This window comes from Peromyscus californicus, unplaced genomic scaffold (assembly GCF_007827085.1).
Source record: "Peromyscus californicus insignis strain IS unplaced genomic scaffold, ASM782708v3 Scaffold_12__1_contigs__length_115047231, whole genome shotgun sequence".
NCBI lineage: Eukaryota > Metazoa > Chordata > Mammalia > Rodentia > Cricetidae > Peromyscus > Peromyscus californicus.
Genome location: NW_026294413.1, coordinates 1,769,808 through 1,789,577, shown reverse-complemented (window position 1 = coordinate 1,789,577; position 19,770 = coordinate 1,769,808). Strand labels below are relative to the sequence as shown.

The 19,770-nt window shown below is 43.5% G+C and overlaps 1 protein-coding gene across 4 annotated transcripts in view; it reads right to left on the bottom strand.

Moving 5' to 3' along the window:
- The window catches only part of Tmtc4 (transmembrane O-mannosyltransferase targeting cadherins 4), a 64,261-nt gene that overhangs the window by 24,096 nt on the left and 20,395 nt on the right, over positions 1 to 19,770 (bottom strand). For all 4 annotated transcript variants that reach the window (XM_052732377.1, XM_052732378.1, XM_052732379.1 and 1 more), the window contains exons 6-10: positions 8,508 to 8,608; positions 3,862 to 3,954; positions 3,248 to 3,412; positions 1,676 to 1,878; positions 296 to 467 (exon numbers count right to left, since the gene is read on the bottom strand). In XM_052732377.1, coding sequence (XP_052588337.1) covers positions 296 to 467; positions 1,676 to 1,878; positions 3,248 to 3,412; positions 3,862 to 3,954; positions 8,508 to 8,608 — 734 coding nt within the window. The remainder of the gene's footprint in view (positions 1 to 295; positions 468 to 1,675; positions 1,879 to 3,247; positions 3,413 to 3,861; positions 3,955 to 8,507; positions 8,609 to 19,770) is intronic.

Here is a 19,770-nt window from a genome sequence, read left to right as displayed (position 1 = left end):
TATATTTTTCTTTTCTTTTTGGTGTATACACATGTGTGGTGCATACACATGGGGTACACAGGGGATATCAAGTGTCTTCCTTCATCACTCTTCACCTTACTTCTTCAAGATGGGGTCGCTGAACCCGAAGCTGGCTATTTCTGCTAGGTTGCTGGACAGTGAGTTCCCAGGATCTGCCTGGCTTAGAGCTCTCAAGCATGGGGTTACAGGCATGCAAAGCCATGGCAGGCATTTTACATTAGTGCTGTGGTTCAAGCTCCTTACCCACAGACTCATCTCCCCAGCCCCATGGTACCTTTTTCTTAGTGTGTCTGCTTAGGGCTCCAAATCCAAAGGTTAGCAGCATGCAGTACCCAGCGCTGGGGAGGTAGAGGACACGCTCTGCGACCACGAAGCCCACTCGGAAAAACAAATTGCTTGCAGGAAGGAAGGGAATCACAAGAAATCCCAGACCCAGAGTAAGGATTCTGGAAGATGAAAAGTATTTACATAAACAACTAGTTTTGGACTTTTCAAGAAAAGCTCCTCACAAGACATAAGCAACAATAAAGACTGTTCCTTGTTTCTTGCCATCAGTTTAGAAAAGACATTAACAAGGAAAAAGACATCAGTAGAGGGAGTTAGCTGACAGCACAGAGCGAGGTACTCAGGAGCCAGTACGTGGGAGAAACATCCAAATCATACGCTTGTATCAATAAAGTCAGAAAGATTACATTTAATCTATTCCTGGATTAGTGAACACTGGTCCCCAATAAATCCATGTAGTTTTTAATATGACTCCCCCCCACCAACCAGTACAATATAGAAATAGATTAAACTTTGTAAAATTTGAAAGAAAAAATTATCGTTTTTTTTGTTACTATGTCACAACCAGTAAAGCACAAACACAGTATCTGTGAAACATGTCTAGCATCTGCAGACCATGTTTATGGAGAGACTATGTCTCTGTCTCACATGCAAAGGAGCAAATGAAGAAATGAGGTCACATTTGGTGGCTTCTCTGGGACCCCGTGCTTTACAGTATTTTGTTTTAAATTCTATTTCACATGTATAAATGAACCAATTGGGACTAAAGTTTATTGCTCTTTAGAATCAACCTATTTAAGGACACACATAAGTAGAAAACATTAATTTATTTTGAGAAATTACTCATTTAATATCATGTGCACTTAGGCTTTGTGGAAATCACCTTAAACGGTTTTCATTTTCATGGAACATATTTGTTTTCTCCAATTATTTCCTCAATAACCCTTTGCAAAAGACCTCTTAATCTGTTGAAAAAGTCTAATATCTCTTTGGGGCTACAACTTATTTTGTGCCCGACAACAGAAAGGATCAGCACAGAATTTGCAAGGGCTTCTTTGAAGAAGAACTGTGAAATAATGGACCCAACACACGTCAATTACACCCTCTGTTCTGACCATAAATTACACTTTACCTCCTACAGCGAGATCTCCAAGTGCTACTTGGGGGGCGGGGGGCACACAGCCACCAGTCTGCTGCTCCTCCAACTTCCTTTCCTACGAGTTGCAGCCAGTCATTATTCCCACCTTGTAGCCACACATTCAGAACAAATGTCCTTAGATATCCTATGCACAGAGCTACTAAAAGTGACGGGCACTGGACTCGGCAAAATGCTTCTGGGTGGAAGTTAGAATTCCATGCTGCCTCTTACCTTCTCTTGCAGTTATCTTCAGAGCACAGAGCTTGGAATATCAGGCCAATTAGGCAGAGCCAAAGTGCCGCTAGAGCAATTACCCTACAGTCACCGACTGATTTAATGAGGGGGATGCAGCCCATCGACCAATCAAAACACAGCCACCAGGGACACAGCAGCAGCCAGGCATTCAATGAATAGTAGTAATTATAGTTTATGGCCTGTCAATCAAAAGGAAAACAAACACTTACTTGACGCTGAACTTGAAAGAACACATCTATCCTAACCTCACTTCCGAGGTATTCATAAGCTCCTGTTCCAGGAAGCAGTTGTGTAAAATGAAATACTGGCCATTTGTATTCTGAGTAGAGGACTGTAATCTGTAATTTATTAACTGCATACAGATTTTAATACTTTAAAAATACAGCCAAGCCACTGGGCCAGGCAATGCCGGTGTTGTATTTCTGGCTAGGCTATGGCTCATTTACACAGTATTACCTAATGCCTCTGACATGGTTAGGCCTTGGTGTCAACAGTGTACCCAACAATTTAAAAATAGAGCTCAGCCCTGAGTAGTCTCTTGATTTCTCACTGCAAAGTGCACAGCTAGGAATCTGGCTTGAGATCTTTAGAAAAACAGGCGAACCTAAGTGAATAATCTTGATACTGTCAGACTCCTGTAATACCATTGTGCTATTACGTTTTGTCCTGATTCAGCCATGCCAGTTTCCCTGCCGCAACAGAAATGGGGTCAGAAAGCACGTTAGTAAGATGGGCATCATCATAGAAGGGGCTGCTTTTCCTTCTTTTCATGAAAGGAATCATGGTTGGTCCTCTCTTCTCTGTGGGCCTGAATCCACAGATTCCACAAACCCAGAATTTAACCACAGATTGAAAATATTTGGAAGAAAAAATTTTCAGAAAGTTCCAAAGTCCAAAGCCTAAATCTGCTGAGCAGTGAGGGCTTCACTGAATCATGCAAGAACAGAGACCAGGCATTGTGTTAGCTACAGTGTAGAAGCTGGGGACAGTTTTGAGCATAGGGGAGATGGGTATAGGTTATATGTAAACACTCTTACCTTATTAAAAAGACCTGGTTTTTGGAATTATGGGGAGCTCTTGAAACTAATTCCCCATGGACACCAGGAGATAACTATATAAAAACCCAACACATATCCTTCCCAACAGCATAATAAAAAGTTGGCTTTATCTTGATAACAGTAAAACAGGATGTATCCATTTATTAGGGACTTGGGAATGTGGTGGTGGGCGGAGATGAAGACGGGGAAGGATGAAGGATCTAATGGCAGTGGTACTCAATCTTCCTAACACTGAAACCGTTAATACAGTTCCTCATGTTGTGGTGATCCCCAACCATAAAATTATTTTCATTGCTACTTCATAACTGTAATTTTGCTACTGTTATGAATCACAATGTAAATATCTGATTGCAGGATATCTGATATATGACCCCTGTGAAAGGGTTGGTTACCCCCACAGGGGTTGAGAACCACAGATTGAGAACCACTGGTTCTCTACAGATGATGGGGAAAGAAAATAATCAAAAAGAAGTCCAGGCTCAATACTTACCCTGACCAACATGCTGTCTGCAAAGGAGGCTGGATTGTCCACCTCAGTAAATGCCGGTGGACCTGTACCCATGATTTTCCAGCGTACATAGAGCATGCCGGTGCCTCCGAAGGTAAGCAGGGTCATTCGGAAGAGGAGGCCTCCATTCCTGAGTGTGCCAATGTTCTGAAAGGACACCACGAAGTTCCTGTCGTTGAAGACTTTCAACTAAAGCACAGCATGTAATCCCAAGTATTTAGGAGGCTGAGACAGGAGTGTGGATACCTTGGGCCATATAGTCTGCCTGGAGGCTATACAGAGTTCAAGTCCAGCCTAGGCAACTTAGTAAGACTGGTTCAAAATAAAAAGTAGAAAAAAGGGCTGGAGACATAGGTTAATCACAGGGCACTTACCTAGAATGATGGAGGCCCTGGGTTTAATCCCCAGTGTTGCAAAATAAATAAACATGCCAACCCCAAGTATGATTATTCTACCTAAACCATTTGACACAGTGCATTAAAAAGCTGCCTACTTTAGAATTCAAACCATAAGAAATACTTGGAAAACAGCATTTTAAATTGGCTGGTACTTGACATTTTCCACGTCTGGGCTCAGGGTGAAAGCATGTAACTCACCTCTAATGACTTGTCCTTATGTAGTACCTTCTGGACAGTTTCCAGGATGTTGAATTTGCCTATCACCAGGATATCGAACACAGCATTCAAGCCCTAAGAATCAAAGTCTCAGTTAGTCCAGAGAGCCTGGCTCTGATGGGCCAGAAATTATAGTCACATTTTCATTATTTAACCCAGATAAGAAATGTGAGGACGACCATGGACAAACTCCCAGGTATTTAAGAACAGCCACATGTTTGGATGAACCTAACCCACAGTGTGAACTCCACCAGTGATAATCTAGCGAGTCCCTGGCAGTAATGATCCCATGGCCTACATGTAGGAGCACTGTAAGATTCAGGATAGCTGAAGCTTGGGGGCTCCTGTGAGAAGCTCCTGTCTTTGTTCCCTCCCTCCTTGTCTATAACTGAAAGAGTGGTCAGCTACCTGGGCAATAACTCAGCATAAACAGAGAACATCAACCATCAATCTCACCAACCCAGCCTTGTACATAAACTCCAACTGGCTGACTGAGGCCTGATGAACAGGGCAGACACACATCACTCTCTGAAGGAGAGCTCTAACTGTCCACTCATGTTTTCTGTTCCCTGGGCACAGGGCTGGATTCCATCCCCAAGTCTGCCCTGCAGAGAAGAGAATCCAAGGACAGGTCAGGTCACGTGGGTGGCATATGGAGCGCCAGAAGAAGTGAACCACTCCTCTGTAGCTTTAGTTTAAAAGCTGGACTCTCTCCTCTCTGTGTCCCCTTCCTTCTGGCTGTGGCACAGCTGCTAAAGCGACTCTTGACGCTGCATATAAATGATGCTAATGCATGCACAAGCAAGCCTCCTTAGATACTGTGTAGAACTGCTCACTGTTGTTAAGTGAACAACGAATGACCTGTGTGAAATCACTGGGTGGCTCCCATGGCTCTGCCTACACTAATGGCTCCCGCAACACCATGATGGTCAGGCTGTTTTGACAGCCATTCAAAGTGTACTACGCCTTGGATCTAGTCTTTACTCTGTGGATGACTTCAGAAGGCAGTATCATCTACTGGAATCCACTGCCCAATCTACCTAATGGGGTCAGAACATCCAGTATGTCTGGTGAAAGCTGCCCTTGCATGACTGGGCCTCTTTTTAATATGGGGTTTTGTGGCAAAGAAGATCAGGGGTCATCAAAGCCAGTGGTAATTTGTGGTTTTCAGAGCAAGGATGGCCCTGCTACTGAACCCTCTCCCACAAATGCTGGGAGCCACTAATTATCCAATCTGCAGGCCACTGCCGGGTTAAACATTTCAAAGAATACTGATTTTATTCACTCATGTGACACGCGATCATCATGGGTCACGGAAGACCATCTCTGCTTGACTGTAAACTGTTTTCCAGAAGACAGAAACTCCTTGTCTGCTGCTACTACCTTCTCACACTGTTTACTTCTCCGCCTGGAGCTGTGGGACTGCCACTGAAGGGTAACAGAATCATGTGATCAGGAGGGCTGAGCCAAACACAAGATTGGTACTCACTTCTCTGTCCAAGTTAGAGGCACCATCAAAATGCTCAGAGTCTATTTAAATCCAACCTAATCTTCAGCGCTTCTAATGTGTTAATAATTCTGGAGAAACCTGCAGACCTAGCTAAATGGGATTCCTACTCAGCAGGTCTGAGGAGGGGGCAGAGACCCTGAACTAGCCAGCTCTGGGATGCTGCTGTTGCTGTGGATACCACTAGTCCTCAAGCACACTTGATATTAGTATCAGGTTTCAGAGCAGCAGCCTGCACTAGGATGTCTCTGTCAGAGGAGTGCCTAGCAACCTCCACAGGCATTTTAGGACAACTAAGGGATTCTTATTGGCTTCTACTGGCTACAGGTAGGGATGCTGCTAAATGACTTCCAATGCATAGGACTCCCCTGCCACAAGAATCAGCTGGCTTATTAAAATATCCACAGAGACAAGGTTAAGAAAAACAATTGAAGGCTGGAACTCATGCTGTAGCCCAGGCTGATCTGGAACTTACTATGTAGCCCAGGCTAGCTCCAGACAGGCAATCATCCCAACTCAGTCTCCTGAGAACCGAGATGACAGGTTTGAGTCACTATGGCTAGTTTCTAAAGTAAACATTAAATAAAAAACTAACTCAGGAGACTTAAGCATCTTTAAAAAACCAAACCAAACCAAAACTGCTCGGCGGTAGTGGTACATGCCTTCAATTCTAGCACTTGCAATCTCTGAGTTCAAGGCTAGCTTGGTCTACAGAGCGAGTTCCAGGACAGCCAGGGCTACACAGAGAAACCCTGTCTCAAAAAACCAAAACCAAACCAACCCCTCCCCCCAAAAAAAACCCCAAACCAAAATAAATAAATAAATAAATAAATAAATAAATAAATAAATAAATAAATAAATAAATAAAACCACACAACTTATTTATTTTATGTATATAAGTATTTGCCTATGTGTGTAAATGTACCACACTCATGCTTGGTGCCCACAGAAGTTCTCTTGGAACTAAAGCAAGCAGTTGTGAGGTGCCAGACGTAGGTGCTGGGAGCTGAACCTGAATCTTCTGTAAGAAGTGCTTTTAATCACTGAGCCATCTCTAGCTCGAGACTTAGGTATCTTTACACAGTAATTCTTCATCACATCCGTGCTTGCTAACCTCTGCCTTATAGACAGAGCTCGATAAAATCACTAATCTTTGCTTTGACTTGTATCAAGCCTCGTATTCTGACTGTTCTTTCTCTCCCAACCTATTCCTGTGTGGTCACTCAACTACCACGTTTCACTTTTCATCTCTTGGCTCGTATCCTTGGTTTCTAAGCTTTCCTGTAATGATACAAGGCCAAGAAAGGCTCTATGGGAGGAGGAGGGAAGTGGGCTTTTTAATATGTCTCTGTTCCTCAGACTTAATCCCAGCTTCTATTCATATGAGATCTAGAAGTATGTGCCCACCAGCTTAGGGGAGCCCTCTCCTGCCTACTTTAGCGTTGGCAGTTGAGGCTGGACAGAATAACACATTCAGCACTTAGCTCACTAGCATCCATGTTATTTAATGACTAGTTTTCTCTCCCAATAATAGACTCACTGAGCATTTGCTCTATGAACATGGCTTTTCTTGTATTTTACTAAACAGAATGTATCCCACAATTTAAAAACAGTGAAGATGATACATGTACTATATATACCCACAGAAACTTCAATTCTCAGAACTGTAAATGTGTGACGAGGCACATCCTGCATGGAAGGAGCCTTCTAAGAAATTTATTTGGGGTGGATGGGCATGTAGTCCATGGTGGGTGGGTGCAGGTCAGAGGACAACTTGTAAGTCAGTCCTCTCCTCCCACCATGTGGGTCCCAAGGACCAAACTCAGATCATCAGGTTTGGCAGCAGTCACCTCTACCTGCTGAGCCATCTCCTCGCTCTACACACCTCTTTAAATACTACACTAACTAGGCCAAAGCTTCTTAAACTGTGGGTCATGATCCCATGTGAGGCCATATAATTAAACACAAAAAACCTGGCAACGTCAAAAAGTTTCTGAATACATAATAACCAAAAATTAAATCAAAATCAAAACACATAATGAGTCCAATGTGTTTGTGGAGCCCCCACCCAGAGCCCATTGTGTAACTTCACTAAAGCCTGGGTTCTGAACACACAAAACACACTCTCCACTCTGTGCACTCCATCACACCACACAATGCCCAAACTACCATGGCTCAGATTCTGTACTACTTCATGCCATGAATTATAGTCTCTTTACATACCAAGTTCTCTGCTCTTACAGAAACATAATGGTTTAATGATGGAAAATAAACACTTTTAATCTTTTGCTATCATCATTCAAAAGCATTAAAGTATCAAATTAGTGTTTCGTTAGATTGGATTTTGTTAGACCAATATATCTACCTCACGGCATGCAAATATACCCTGCTTAATAGATGGTAATATTGTAATATACCAAAGAATTGCTTTAAAATAAATTTATGATTTGTCACTAGTAAATGTTTGATTTGTAAGCTTATCTTATATACCTGTATTATATACCTGGGGTTGTGTAAAAATATCCCTGATAGAAATGGGCTGTGAATGCACAATGTTAAAGAAGCCGGGACTGAGGATTCAGTTTAGTGGTGCAGTGCTTGCCCAGCCGGCACAAGGTATGAGTTTGTTTGCTGGAACCACAAAAGCAAAATAAGCCCTGAACTGGGCTCAACAGGTCAAGGTGTCTCCAGCGTTGACTCAAATCTCACTTTTGGGTGAGGAGAAGAGCCAAGGGTGTGGATGCCTACAAGGTTTTCGTGGCTGGCAAAGTTCCTTGTATACAGGATTGCTAAGTATGAGAGTGTCCCAGGAAATGCAAACCATTCTTTTACCTTTTTCTAAGGGACCACTCTACAAGGAGGAACTAAACCCCTTCCCTAAGAACTTCCCACAGATCAATTCCCACCATTCACTAGTCACAGTCAGAAGAACCAATCAATTCTCCATCTGAAATGCTGGCATTGTGGCAGCCAAGACTGTTAGTACAGAAAGGGCTAAAGCCTCAGGCTGTCGATGACATACAGAAGCGGAGGAGGCCACAGGAGTGGAATGGCCCAGTGTCTCTCTCGGAGGGAATGGATGTGTACAAAAGACAGGCTCTGTCTGTGTCTGAACTCTTACCAGCACAGTGATTCCTTGCTCTTTGCACAGCATAGCCACTGCTCCCAGAAAGATACTCAGCAATACCCAGAAGGTGGAAGAATGTGTTCCTTCCTTGTTACCTGCCAGTAACAGACAAACATATAAGTCATGTAATAATATGTTCCGTTTTGTCAGCACCAGGAAGTAAAATTCCAAGCATGCACCTCACAGAGTCACTAACCTGAGTTTGGTGCCACGGTGGGCCAACGTGCATTTCTGCACTCTGATTGGACAACACTCTCTAAATAGGACACATGTCCCATCTTAAGGCATTGAGAAGCATTGTAAGTAAGCTCTGGCCACAAAACTGCCACAATCCAGAGTCTCCACAGAGCAAGTTTCTTCTTCCCTACTTGCTCAGCACTGCTGTGGGATGTTCTGTATGGCAAATGTGTTGCTAATTAGTCAATAAATAAAACTGATTGGCCATTGGCTAGGCAGGAAGTGTAGGCGGGACAAGGAGGAGAATAAAGCTGGGAAGTGGAAGGCTGAGTCAGAGAGACACTGCCAGCCGCCACGATGAGAAACAGCATGTGAAGATGCCGGTAAGCCACGAGCCATGTGGCAAGGTATAGATTTATAAAAATGGATTAATTTAAGCTGAAAGAACAGTTAGCAAGAAGCCTGCCATGGCCATACAGTTTGAAACCAATACAAGTCTCTGTGTTTACTTGGTCGGGTCTGACGGCTGTGGGACTGGCAGGTGAGAGAGATTTGCCCTGACTGTGGGCCAGGCAGGAAAACTCTAGCTACACAGCACTACAGGACCATTCTAACAAGTGGTACTGAGAACTCTGACACTGCGAGCAATCCACCTGACTGCAGAATGACTCCAACGGTCCCCACTGCTATCACAAAAAGGAGCTCGGACTGCCCACACACCTCCCAGTCTCCTATGCCAGTGATGAGGACTGGCCTCTGCTCCTCTTTGTGTGCAATGGCTCTGACTCCATCACCGAAGGGTGCATGGCTACTGATGGACGGCTTGTTGTCCTAGCACTCTAGACCAGTAAAGGTCATGGGTCTGTTTGGGCTGCAACCCTTATAGGGGCTTAGCATTCAAGAGCAAGTCCAAAGAATACTCAACATGTAAACTGACGAGAAACCTGGAGGTCGGGGTGGCGGCCAGTGGCCACCAAGTTGCTTTCTGAGGAGGCAGGTATACACCCATTGCTGTATGTGGTCATCAGAAAATACAATCTAGTGGCCAGAGCTGAACAGCTGGAAGGAGACAAGGTCACAGGCAGGTCTCACCCCTGCCCACTCTTTGAAGCCCTAGGTCCTCATCTAAGTGAACAAACACTGCATCTTCTTGGGAGAACCAGTCATTAGCGTGTCTGGGTACTACCACAAGGACTGTGCTCTGCCATTCATTACTAACACACAGCATCTAACAAGTTACCTCCATTTACTCCCCTCATCTATAAGATGGGGTAACGAACCTACCTTAGGAAATGAGAGGGAAAACCTATAGTGGAATAATTTGCCACTATGTTATAAATTACATGGAAGCAAAACACACCTCTAGAAATACATAAGAAACTTACTGTAGTCATTAGTGAGTGAAGAAAAAATGGAGTAGGGAAGGAAGTCTCACTTTCCACTGTAGAACCAAGTTCTTAGCCGTATGTACATACAAAAACCAGATCAAACACTAAACACTTGAAAAAACTCACTTGATCTAGTGTGGAAACCACAGGGGCAGCTGATAAATGCTGCATGCAAACCACTGCAACTTCCTGAGGTCAGAGTGATGCAATAGTCAAGGCGAGTGGCTGGGGAATCATCCTGGCATAAAATGTGTGAAGCATGCAGTGGAGTTTCTAGGGTACACCATGGTTCTCATTAAACTGCTCACTCCAGAAGCCAGCAATACATGCTTGTGTGTTTGTGTATGTATGCGCACGCACGCACACACACACATGCACATGCAAACACTGACTGGATATAAATCCTGTGACTTATTAAGGACTGATTGGCAAAGCCCCATGATGGAAGTCTTTCATGTCCTGCCAATAATCACTGGGACCTGGAGTGCACCAGAAGTGATCTCAACCTCATGCCCTCTGTGTGTGGGCTAAGATACCTTTCAAGGTGATGAAGCCCATAGCTAGCTGAACCCCTTGGAAGCTCACAAAAGCGTGAGCAGCACCATTTTCTGCCAGGACTGACACCTGCTGTTGCCTTTAGGCTAAGGGTAACCCTTGTGAGTGTGGCTTTCATTAGTGGCCTTGCTACTGTGACCACCTGGCACCCCTCTAGCTTCCCTGGTCTGTATTCAATCCCAGACATAGTAGCCAACTCAACAGATTCCCATTTTGCTTTGCCTGCCCCATTCCCCTGGGCTAGTATGCCTCTGGCAAAATCCTGCCCTTCTTATGAAGCTGTCAAATGTCACTTAAGCTGTGAAGCCACATCCCCACTCTCCCAGCCAGTCTCCCTTCCAAATTCACTTGCTTTACTGCAGTTACAACAGCAAGTGGCCTGCCTGCCTGATTGCCTGTAGATAGGTGTCCTTAACTGACACCCCAGATCAAGTTAGGAGGAGCCATGGCCTATAAACTGCATAATCATAACCCACAATCCATCAGGACATTCTTCAGTATATTATAGAGACCGGATTTTCTCTCAGTGCCCCACATGAGAATTTCTCAAAATTAGACATTTGGTTGGTTGATGCTTTGCTGTGGGGGCAATGCTACATATCACAGGAAATTTAGGTGCACGTCTACTCGTTAGAAAACAGAAGCATCTCTAACCAACTGCGTTGCAGATATTGCTAAATGACCTTGGTGGGCGGAACCATGCCTATTGGGAAACCATTGGCCTAAACCAGTGCTACTCAGGTTGAGGGCCTGTAGCCTGAGCTTAGGTATTGCTAAAAATGCAGAATTACAACCCATCCAGGTCTACTGAGTCAGAAATCCTAAGGATGGCAACTAGCATCCTTAAGCTTTTTTAACATGCTTCCCAGATCTTTTGGACACTACAGACCCCCAACATCACCTTGGCAGCAAGCTACATTGCCAGCACCCTGCCTAGCCAAGAGCCATTGAGAACTGTAGAGACCAGACAGCAGCAGTACCCGACTGACTCTAAGGGGATGAAGGAGAATCCTTTCCAGGATGCTTCCAGCAGGGGGCCACCTGGCCTAGACTTGAGTAACTTCAGCACAGGCGTGAGCATCTCATAACACAGCCCATTTCATTTAAGTTCTGGTCCATTAGGAATATTATTCTTTATGCTGAGCATAAGCTTGCCTTTCTGAATTTTATGGCTTAAGCTCCAGGCTGTTCAGGTGGCTGAAGGCCTAGAAGTCTCAATGTTTCTCCAGTAAGAACCATTACACATTTATCCAGTTCTATCAAACAAATGAAGGATGGTTTTACTTACAAAAATGATTCATATACATGTAATACCAAAAGATCACAATTAGAACCACCACCATTACCAAAAGCTACAAGATTCCGATTTGAGGTTCTGTATGTACCAGACCCTGCACGTGGTGCTGCAGTCCAGCCTCATTCCATTGTAATTATGTCCACTAAACTCTAAGCCTAACTGTTCTATACAGTTATAACTGCCAACACACTTTATTCTGTTCTACCTCAACATGTGACCTGGACTTGATTTTTTTAATTATTAAAACTTCTTGTAAAGAACTTGCAAATAAAAAACATTATACAGTGAGATTAGCCAGACCCGAAGTCTACGCGACTCAATGACCTTATATAGTTAGTATAGCCATCCTGGAACTGTGGAGCTTTGCCTTTCACCACCAATTCTGTTTTATTTATATTTTTATGGATTTGATTTATAAATCATTCTCACCTAATACTTCTCACCAAAACATAATGATTTCCCAAATTCATAATTTTAAAAGCACATCCCTATGGTGGTATTGTGTTCCCCAAAATATTGTGCACCCTAATAAACTTATCTGGGGTCAGAGACAGAACAGCCACTAGATATAGAGGTTAGTAAATGGTGGCACTCACACCTTTAATCCTAGCATTCCAGAGGTAGAAATCCCTCTGGATCTCTGTGAGTTCAAGGCCACATTGGAAACGGCCAGGCATGGTGACACACGCCTTTAATCCCAGGGAGTGATGGTAGAAAGCAGAAAGGTATATAAGGCGTGAGGACCAGAAACTAGAAGCATTTGGCTGGTTAAGCTTTCAGGCTTCTAGCAGCACAGTTCAGCTGAGAGCCATTTGGATATGAGGACACAGAGGCTTCCAGTCTGAGGAAACAAGACCAGCTGAGAAGTTGGCCAGGTGAGGTTAGCTGTGGCTTGTTCTGTCTCTCTGACCATCCAGCATTTCACCTCAATAACTGGCCCCGGGTTTGATTTTATTAATAAGACTCTAAGATTCATGCTACACATCCCCAAATCATTTTACATATCTTCCTAGAAAAATGGAATTACTTCATGTTTTACTTAAATACAACATGAGGAATTTTCCCCCATTGGGATGTAATAGGAAACAAAGTCCCAGTTCCCCCTTTAAAACATGCAAAGGATGACTCTTGAAGGCACCCTGTTAGCACAAAGCTAAAATCTATGTGGTTGTGAAATTGAAGGACTCACGACCCATTTATCTAGTCTAGAATTCAAAACAGACATCTTCATGGATGGCTAACACAGACTTAACGGAATGTATAAAAACAAGACAGAAAACATAGCCTGTGGCTTTATCAAGCTGTTTCCCCAGGGTCACTTCACAACTGTACTATACCCCTCATGCCCTGTGCTGGATTTTTTTTTTTTTTTTTTTTTTTTTTTTTGTCAGTTTGGCACAAACCTGACATATCTGGGAACAGGGACTCTTGAGAGAATGCCTCCATCAGATCGGTCTGAAGAAAGTCTGCTGTGTATTGTCTTGATTGATGACCAATGAGGGAGGGTTGGCGCATTATAAACAAACAGTATCATCATCACGGTCGTACAAAAAAGCAGGCTGAAGAACACAGGGAACAAGCCACTGCGCAGCATCTTTCCCTGCTTCTGCGTCAGCTCCTGCCTCCAGCTCCTGCCTCCAGTTCCTGCCCTGGCTTCCTACAAGGAGGGGCTGTGATGTGGAAGTGTAAATTGAAATAAACCCCTTCCTCTCCAGCTTGCTTTTGTCATGCTTTATCCCGGCATCAGAAAGCACTGAAATGTCGCCCAGTCTCACTTCCTTCACCGCATCCTCCTTTTGGCTTCTGACATAACACACCCAGGGCAAAAACCTATGTGATAAAGACACCGTTTCTCTGCTCAGGTTTCTTCAGCATCGGTAACCAGTTACTATTGGGCACTGACTCTGAAATTAGCGGCCATTTCGGATCAAAGGCAACCCTTCAATGGTCAGTTATTAACCTGGAGACAGCTTTACCTGCAGAGAGCCACACTTCAGACTTGCTACGATCTAGAAGCAAGACATTAATGCTAACAAGCGCTTGAAATTTATCTAGTCCCAGCTGAGATTCTGAAGACTTTGTATGAAAAAATAATGTAAAATATTTTACATTTTATACTGATTCTATATAAAATTGTATTTTTGATACACTAAAATTCATCTAATTACTTTTTTTTTGAGACAAGGATTCATATCCCAGCCTGGCCTCAAACTCACTATGTAGTAGGAATGATTCTGAATTTCTGATCCTCTTCCTTCTACCTCTCAAATGCTGAGATTACAGGTCCGGTTCATGGGAACTAGGGACTGGACTCAGGGCTTCATGTATGGTATGCAAGCACCCTACCAATTAAGCTACATTCCAGCCCACTTGTTTCTTTCTGTAACTTAGACACTAGGAAACGAAAAAGGACAAGGAGACCCCTGTTATCTTTCTATTACATGGCAATGTCTACAGACCTCATGATCAGAGTCTCAGCTCACAAATGAAATGACCTGCACAGTGCTATGTCTGTATTCCAGTCATACCTCTGAAATCTTGCAAAGCATGAGATGAGTCTGCTGATTTAAATCCAACTTTTTCTCATCTATTCTTTGCTACAGAGTTACCAGTATTTTACCTGGAGCCATACGACCAAGCAAGCACACATGCTAGGGTGTCTTCCAGAATCTACACTAGAAAGCTTCATCTTTAAACCCGTATTGTCTGGGGCTGGAGAGATGGTTAAGAACACTTGCTGCTCTTCCAGAGGACCCAGGTTTCATTTCCAGCACCCATATGAGACATCTCACAACCACCTGTAACTCCAGTTCCAGAAGATCCCACACTCTCTGGCTTTTGCACACAGGTGCCTGCCTACATGTGGCACATAATACACTCAGACCGTACACAAAATAATAAACAAATAAATCTCTAAAATCTTATCATTTAAGTCGAGGGGGGTCTTCTTTACAAACACATAGTATGTCTGTGCATTATAAACCAAGGTCAACCAACCTACACAATATCAGCAAAATGCTTCTATTTACCCACCAAGGGTGGGTAAAAACTTAAACTGGGAAACTGGCTCTGAGTTCTGGGACAACCCCATTTAGTGTAGTTTTATCCATGCAATTCCCCTAAATTAAGATTTACTTTTAATCTTGGTTTATCAAAGCAACTACTGCTAATCATGGCCAATAGGTAACATAACCTAGGTGAATTTAGACTTCATGTTTTTGTGGTGGTTTTTAATCAGGCAACCAATGCTAGCAACTCTCATTCCAAGTATGAACATCTCAGTACAGTGACAGAAACACTGGGCCACTTTGCACATAATACTGAGTTAACTGTCCCTTTTAGTTCCATGTTTATTAGTCTTTTATATCTCCACATTTCATATGCAATTGTACAATACCACCAGAAAGTTAGTAATTTTCTCAGTGTAAACAAATACAGTTAGAACTCAAGTCTTTTCATTTTTTTTTTGTTTTTTTGTTTTTTCGAGGCAAGGTTTCTCTGTGTAGCTTTGCGCCTTTCCTGGAACTCGCTTTGGAGACCAGGCTGGCCTCGAACTCACAGAGATCCGCCTGCCTCTGCTTCCCGAGTGCTGGGATTAAAGGCGTGCACCACCACGCCTGGCAAGTCTTTTCATTTTTAATTTAGCCTTCAAACCTCTCCAGGATGGAAGTATCCCTAACATGTAAGAGGCCATTTAATTTTTAAAAAATATGTAATATAAAAAGCATAAGGAAAATGGATTAATTTTAAACATAGAAGCAACTGTAAGAGACAGTAAAAATAAACTCTGGAGCAAATGTTGCTTCTAATACATTTGCATTTATGAATATCTTTGGGCAGAAATAAGGTCTCCCTAAGACAGGTAATTCTAACTTGTACACAGCTCTATACAAGTACTTTTGCTGGAGTTCACTGCCCCGATTCTGTCCAGACTGCTAGATTTTAAGCTCAGAAGACTGCAGGAGAGCATGACAAAACCATTTGTGGCCATCTCATCTTTCACCTCGAGGAAGATCACTTTCCAGGACAATTACCCAGCACAACCAACACCGACAGCTTAAGATCCAGAACGCAGGAGATGTGCCTCCATCACGCCCTCCCTGCCTCAGTCCGTGTCTCTATCATCTAAGATGATGCAGTCCCTTAGGTCAATGGAGGCAAATGCTGAAGGAGTGGAGGAAAAGACACTTGTCAGCACTAACACCCACAAGTGCCAACAGATGTGACCAATTTAATGAAGCATGTGCCTCCGACTTGGCACTCCTTCCAGAGGGAGGCTCTCCTTTCAGCAAAAGCAGCACATTGTACAAGCTAGCCCTCTTCACCACCCTCTGCCTGGCAGCTCCGCTGAGCGAAACTGGCACATCATGGTGTGTGTGGGAACCGCGCCACCACGACAGGTGGTCACAACTCTGTAGCTGCCAGAGCTACACAATGAGCATCAGACTTGTGTTCCAAGTACTGGAACCAAGCAAGCCTGCTTCCATGCATAGAATGAGAGTCGGACTTGCTGTCCTCAGACAGGGAGGAGAAATTCAAGCGAGGGAGGAACCGAGGGAAATGAAGGCAGAGAAGAAAGATACATATAGAACACCATGCTCAACAGTCTACTGGCAATGACCTCAGGCCTAAAAACAGGCTTCCATATTTCCATATGACACAGTTAGGCAGTTAACTATTTTTATGGCAATTTTTTATACTGTAGTAGTCTAGGCTCGCCTCAAACTTGCAATCCCCCTGCCTCTGCCTCCAGAGTATAAGGTGACGGGTATGAGTAACCCCATTGGGTACGCTTATTTTTTAAGCATCATGATTTCTAAGTCAAAGAAAAAAACACATCTTAAATGAAATGAAAGGGGATGAAAACTCTGGGTTCCTGGCTGAATTACAACAGACAGCAGCAGAGTTAAAAAGGCTTAAGAATTAAAAGCAAATGAGCTCTGAGATCCTGTTGGCATCTGGCTGAGCTGAGACTTAAAGTGTGTGTTAGAGCAATGTAGCAAGACCATCCCTCTCTGGAAGATCCCTCCTCCCAGTGCGAGGGAGACTCCCAGTCCTAGTTTAAGGCAACTGTCGAAGAATGGGATTGGTTTCCACATTCTAGCAAGCTTACTGTACAGGGTTTACCTGTCTCCAGCCTGAAATAGCGGGCTTTGAAGGAGCTTTTGGTATTGACAAAACACCTCATGAGAATAGCACATTTTTAGTTTGGGCATTAAAAAAAAAATTCCATGTACCTTCAATTCATCTGATTTAATGATTTTTTTTTAAGTAAATGTCTGATGCCTTTATAAGGACATTTTCATTTTAAAAAAAGATTCTGTTCCAAAAGAGCTTATACGATGACAGCACAAGAAAGAAAAGAAAAGAAAAAGAAAACCAGGCAGAGCCCTGGAAACGACAGTGAGCAGATTTCCCTCCATTCTCTGAAAATGCCAGGGCATCAGAGCTTAGCAGAGTTGCCTCTAATAAACTCGGGCCTAAAGATTGTTTAGACTTTATAATCATACAGACTGTGCCTATAAAGAAAGCTAATGAGGTTACCAAAAAGGAGCTATATAGCCTCTCAGAGAGCCCTCTAACAGGTTAAGTCAATTCAGAGCACTTAATTTCTGTTCCCTTATAAAACAGTATTAACTCAGTTCCCATGTAAAAACCTCTCTCAAATATCAAATTTACATGTAACTAAAACCGGACCTCCTTTTTATTGACTTTATATATTCAAATTCTCGAAGCACAAAGACCAGGTCTTTGAGCTGGTTGCTTTAAACATTAAGCCTCCACATTAAACAGCATGATTATTTTCATTCCAGTAAAAACTGCACTCCTACTACAAAAGAGTTTTGATTCTCTGCTGTACTCACAAACACAGGCAAAACATTATGCTATGGCGTGAAGCCATGAGGACTGCCTGGCCTACGTTCATCTGAATTGACAAGCTAGGGAAAAGAAAACTGATGATTTAAGACACATGGAAACACAGACACTCAAATGCCTCTTAATATGAAAAGCTGTGTTCTGCTGGACTGATGGAAACCCGACAGGGTGTCAAAGGTATTAGTGGTGCAAAGGCCACCCCCATCTATTCTGAAAATGCCACGAAAAGGTATCTTTTCTTGAGCACATGCAGAGAGGTAGGGAAAGGAAGGACCAGTTCAGGAGGAAGAGTGGAGAAGTGGATCACTCAGCTCCTTGGGCATTCTAAATAATGTAAGCTGTATTTTAATCAGAACATCTTGGACTGGGCCTAGAGATGTAAATCAGTGGTAGAACATTTGACTGGCACATGTAAATCCCTAGGTGTGATGCTGAACATTTGAAAAAAAGTATTTTTACATACTTAAATATGATGTGTATGTATACACATATATGTTGTTAGGGGATTTTGGTCTTTTGGGGGGCCCTCCAACCAGCTCCCAAATAAATTCACTCACGGAGGCTTATTATTAGTTACAAACACCTGGCCTTTGCTTGTCTTAGTTTCTAGCCAGCTTTCCTTAACTTAAACTATCCCATCTACCTTTTGCCTCTGGGCTTTTTCTGTCCTCTTACTTCTGTAAACCTTACTCTTATTCCGTGGCTTGCTGTGTGGCTGGGTGGCTGCCCCCGGGTCCTCCTCCTTCTCTGGCTCTAGATCTCACTCCAGTTTCCTGCTTCTATATATACTCTCTGCCTGCCAGCCCTGCCTATCCTTTCTCCTGCCTTGGTATGGGCCAGTTCTTTATTAGACCATTAGGTGTTTTACACAGACACAGTAACAGCTTCAGAGTTAAACAAATGCAACACAAGCAACAGTAACACACCCTAAGATACTATTCCCTAACAGACACACATATAATACACGTGGGACTGTAACCCCCCTGGGGCTGCGTGGACTTTGTCTTTTTAGGTTTGTAATCCCAGCACTAGACACAGGGCCAGCACAAGAAATGCTTTTAAAATGTGACTGATTGGTGAGGGGATGAATTGACGAGTCCCTGTGGTACTTTTGAACAGTATCAGAGACCACAAGCACGTTTCACTAACATCTTTCATGCAGAGGGAACTTTCTGTTCTTCCTCTGTGAAGGTTTATGGACCTTGCATGCAGCCGGGTAGTGGTGGTGCACGCCTTTAATCCCAGCACTCGGGAGGCAGAGGCAGGCGGATCTTTGTGAGTTCGAGGCCAGCCTGGTCTACAGAGTGAGATCCGGGACAGACACCAAAGCTACACAGAGAAACCCTGTCTCAACCCCCCCCCCCAAAAAAAAGAGATAAGTCTTAGGTAATATATATGCTAAGCTGAACATCAACATGGTGCTTAAGGGTGTTTCCAAGGAGCCAGTACTTACTCCTACAGAACATTCTACTCTTGACATGTTTGGAAAAGTCAAGAAAACCACAAATATAGAAAAGTTCTTGGAGACATGGCACCTCTGTCAAGAGACAAGGGAACACTTGGTGGTGCACAGGGGACAGGATGGGAGGTGATTGGGGACGGGTGGCTGGTTTATGCCCTGGTCCGGAGAAGCAAGGCAGGCTGCCCATCAGGACACAAAGTCCTTAGGTAACTACAGTGGGGGTCAGGCCTATGACCCTGCTCAAGAGAGAGAAGGGCTTCCCTGCCAGGAAACTAATCAGTGTATGTAAGACCCCCTCAGATGACTTGGAACCTCTGGACATGCCATAGAAATGCAAGGCAGAATTCCATCTTTCCGCAGACAGAAAAACCAGGAGCACTGACAAACAGCAGTGAAATTAATTCACAATGATGAAGACTCTAGAGATGGCGATTTCAACCACCCACTTTAAACTCTGCAGTAACTAAGGTATCTCCAACTCAAGCATGCCAGGGCAAGTGA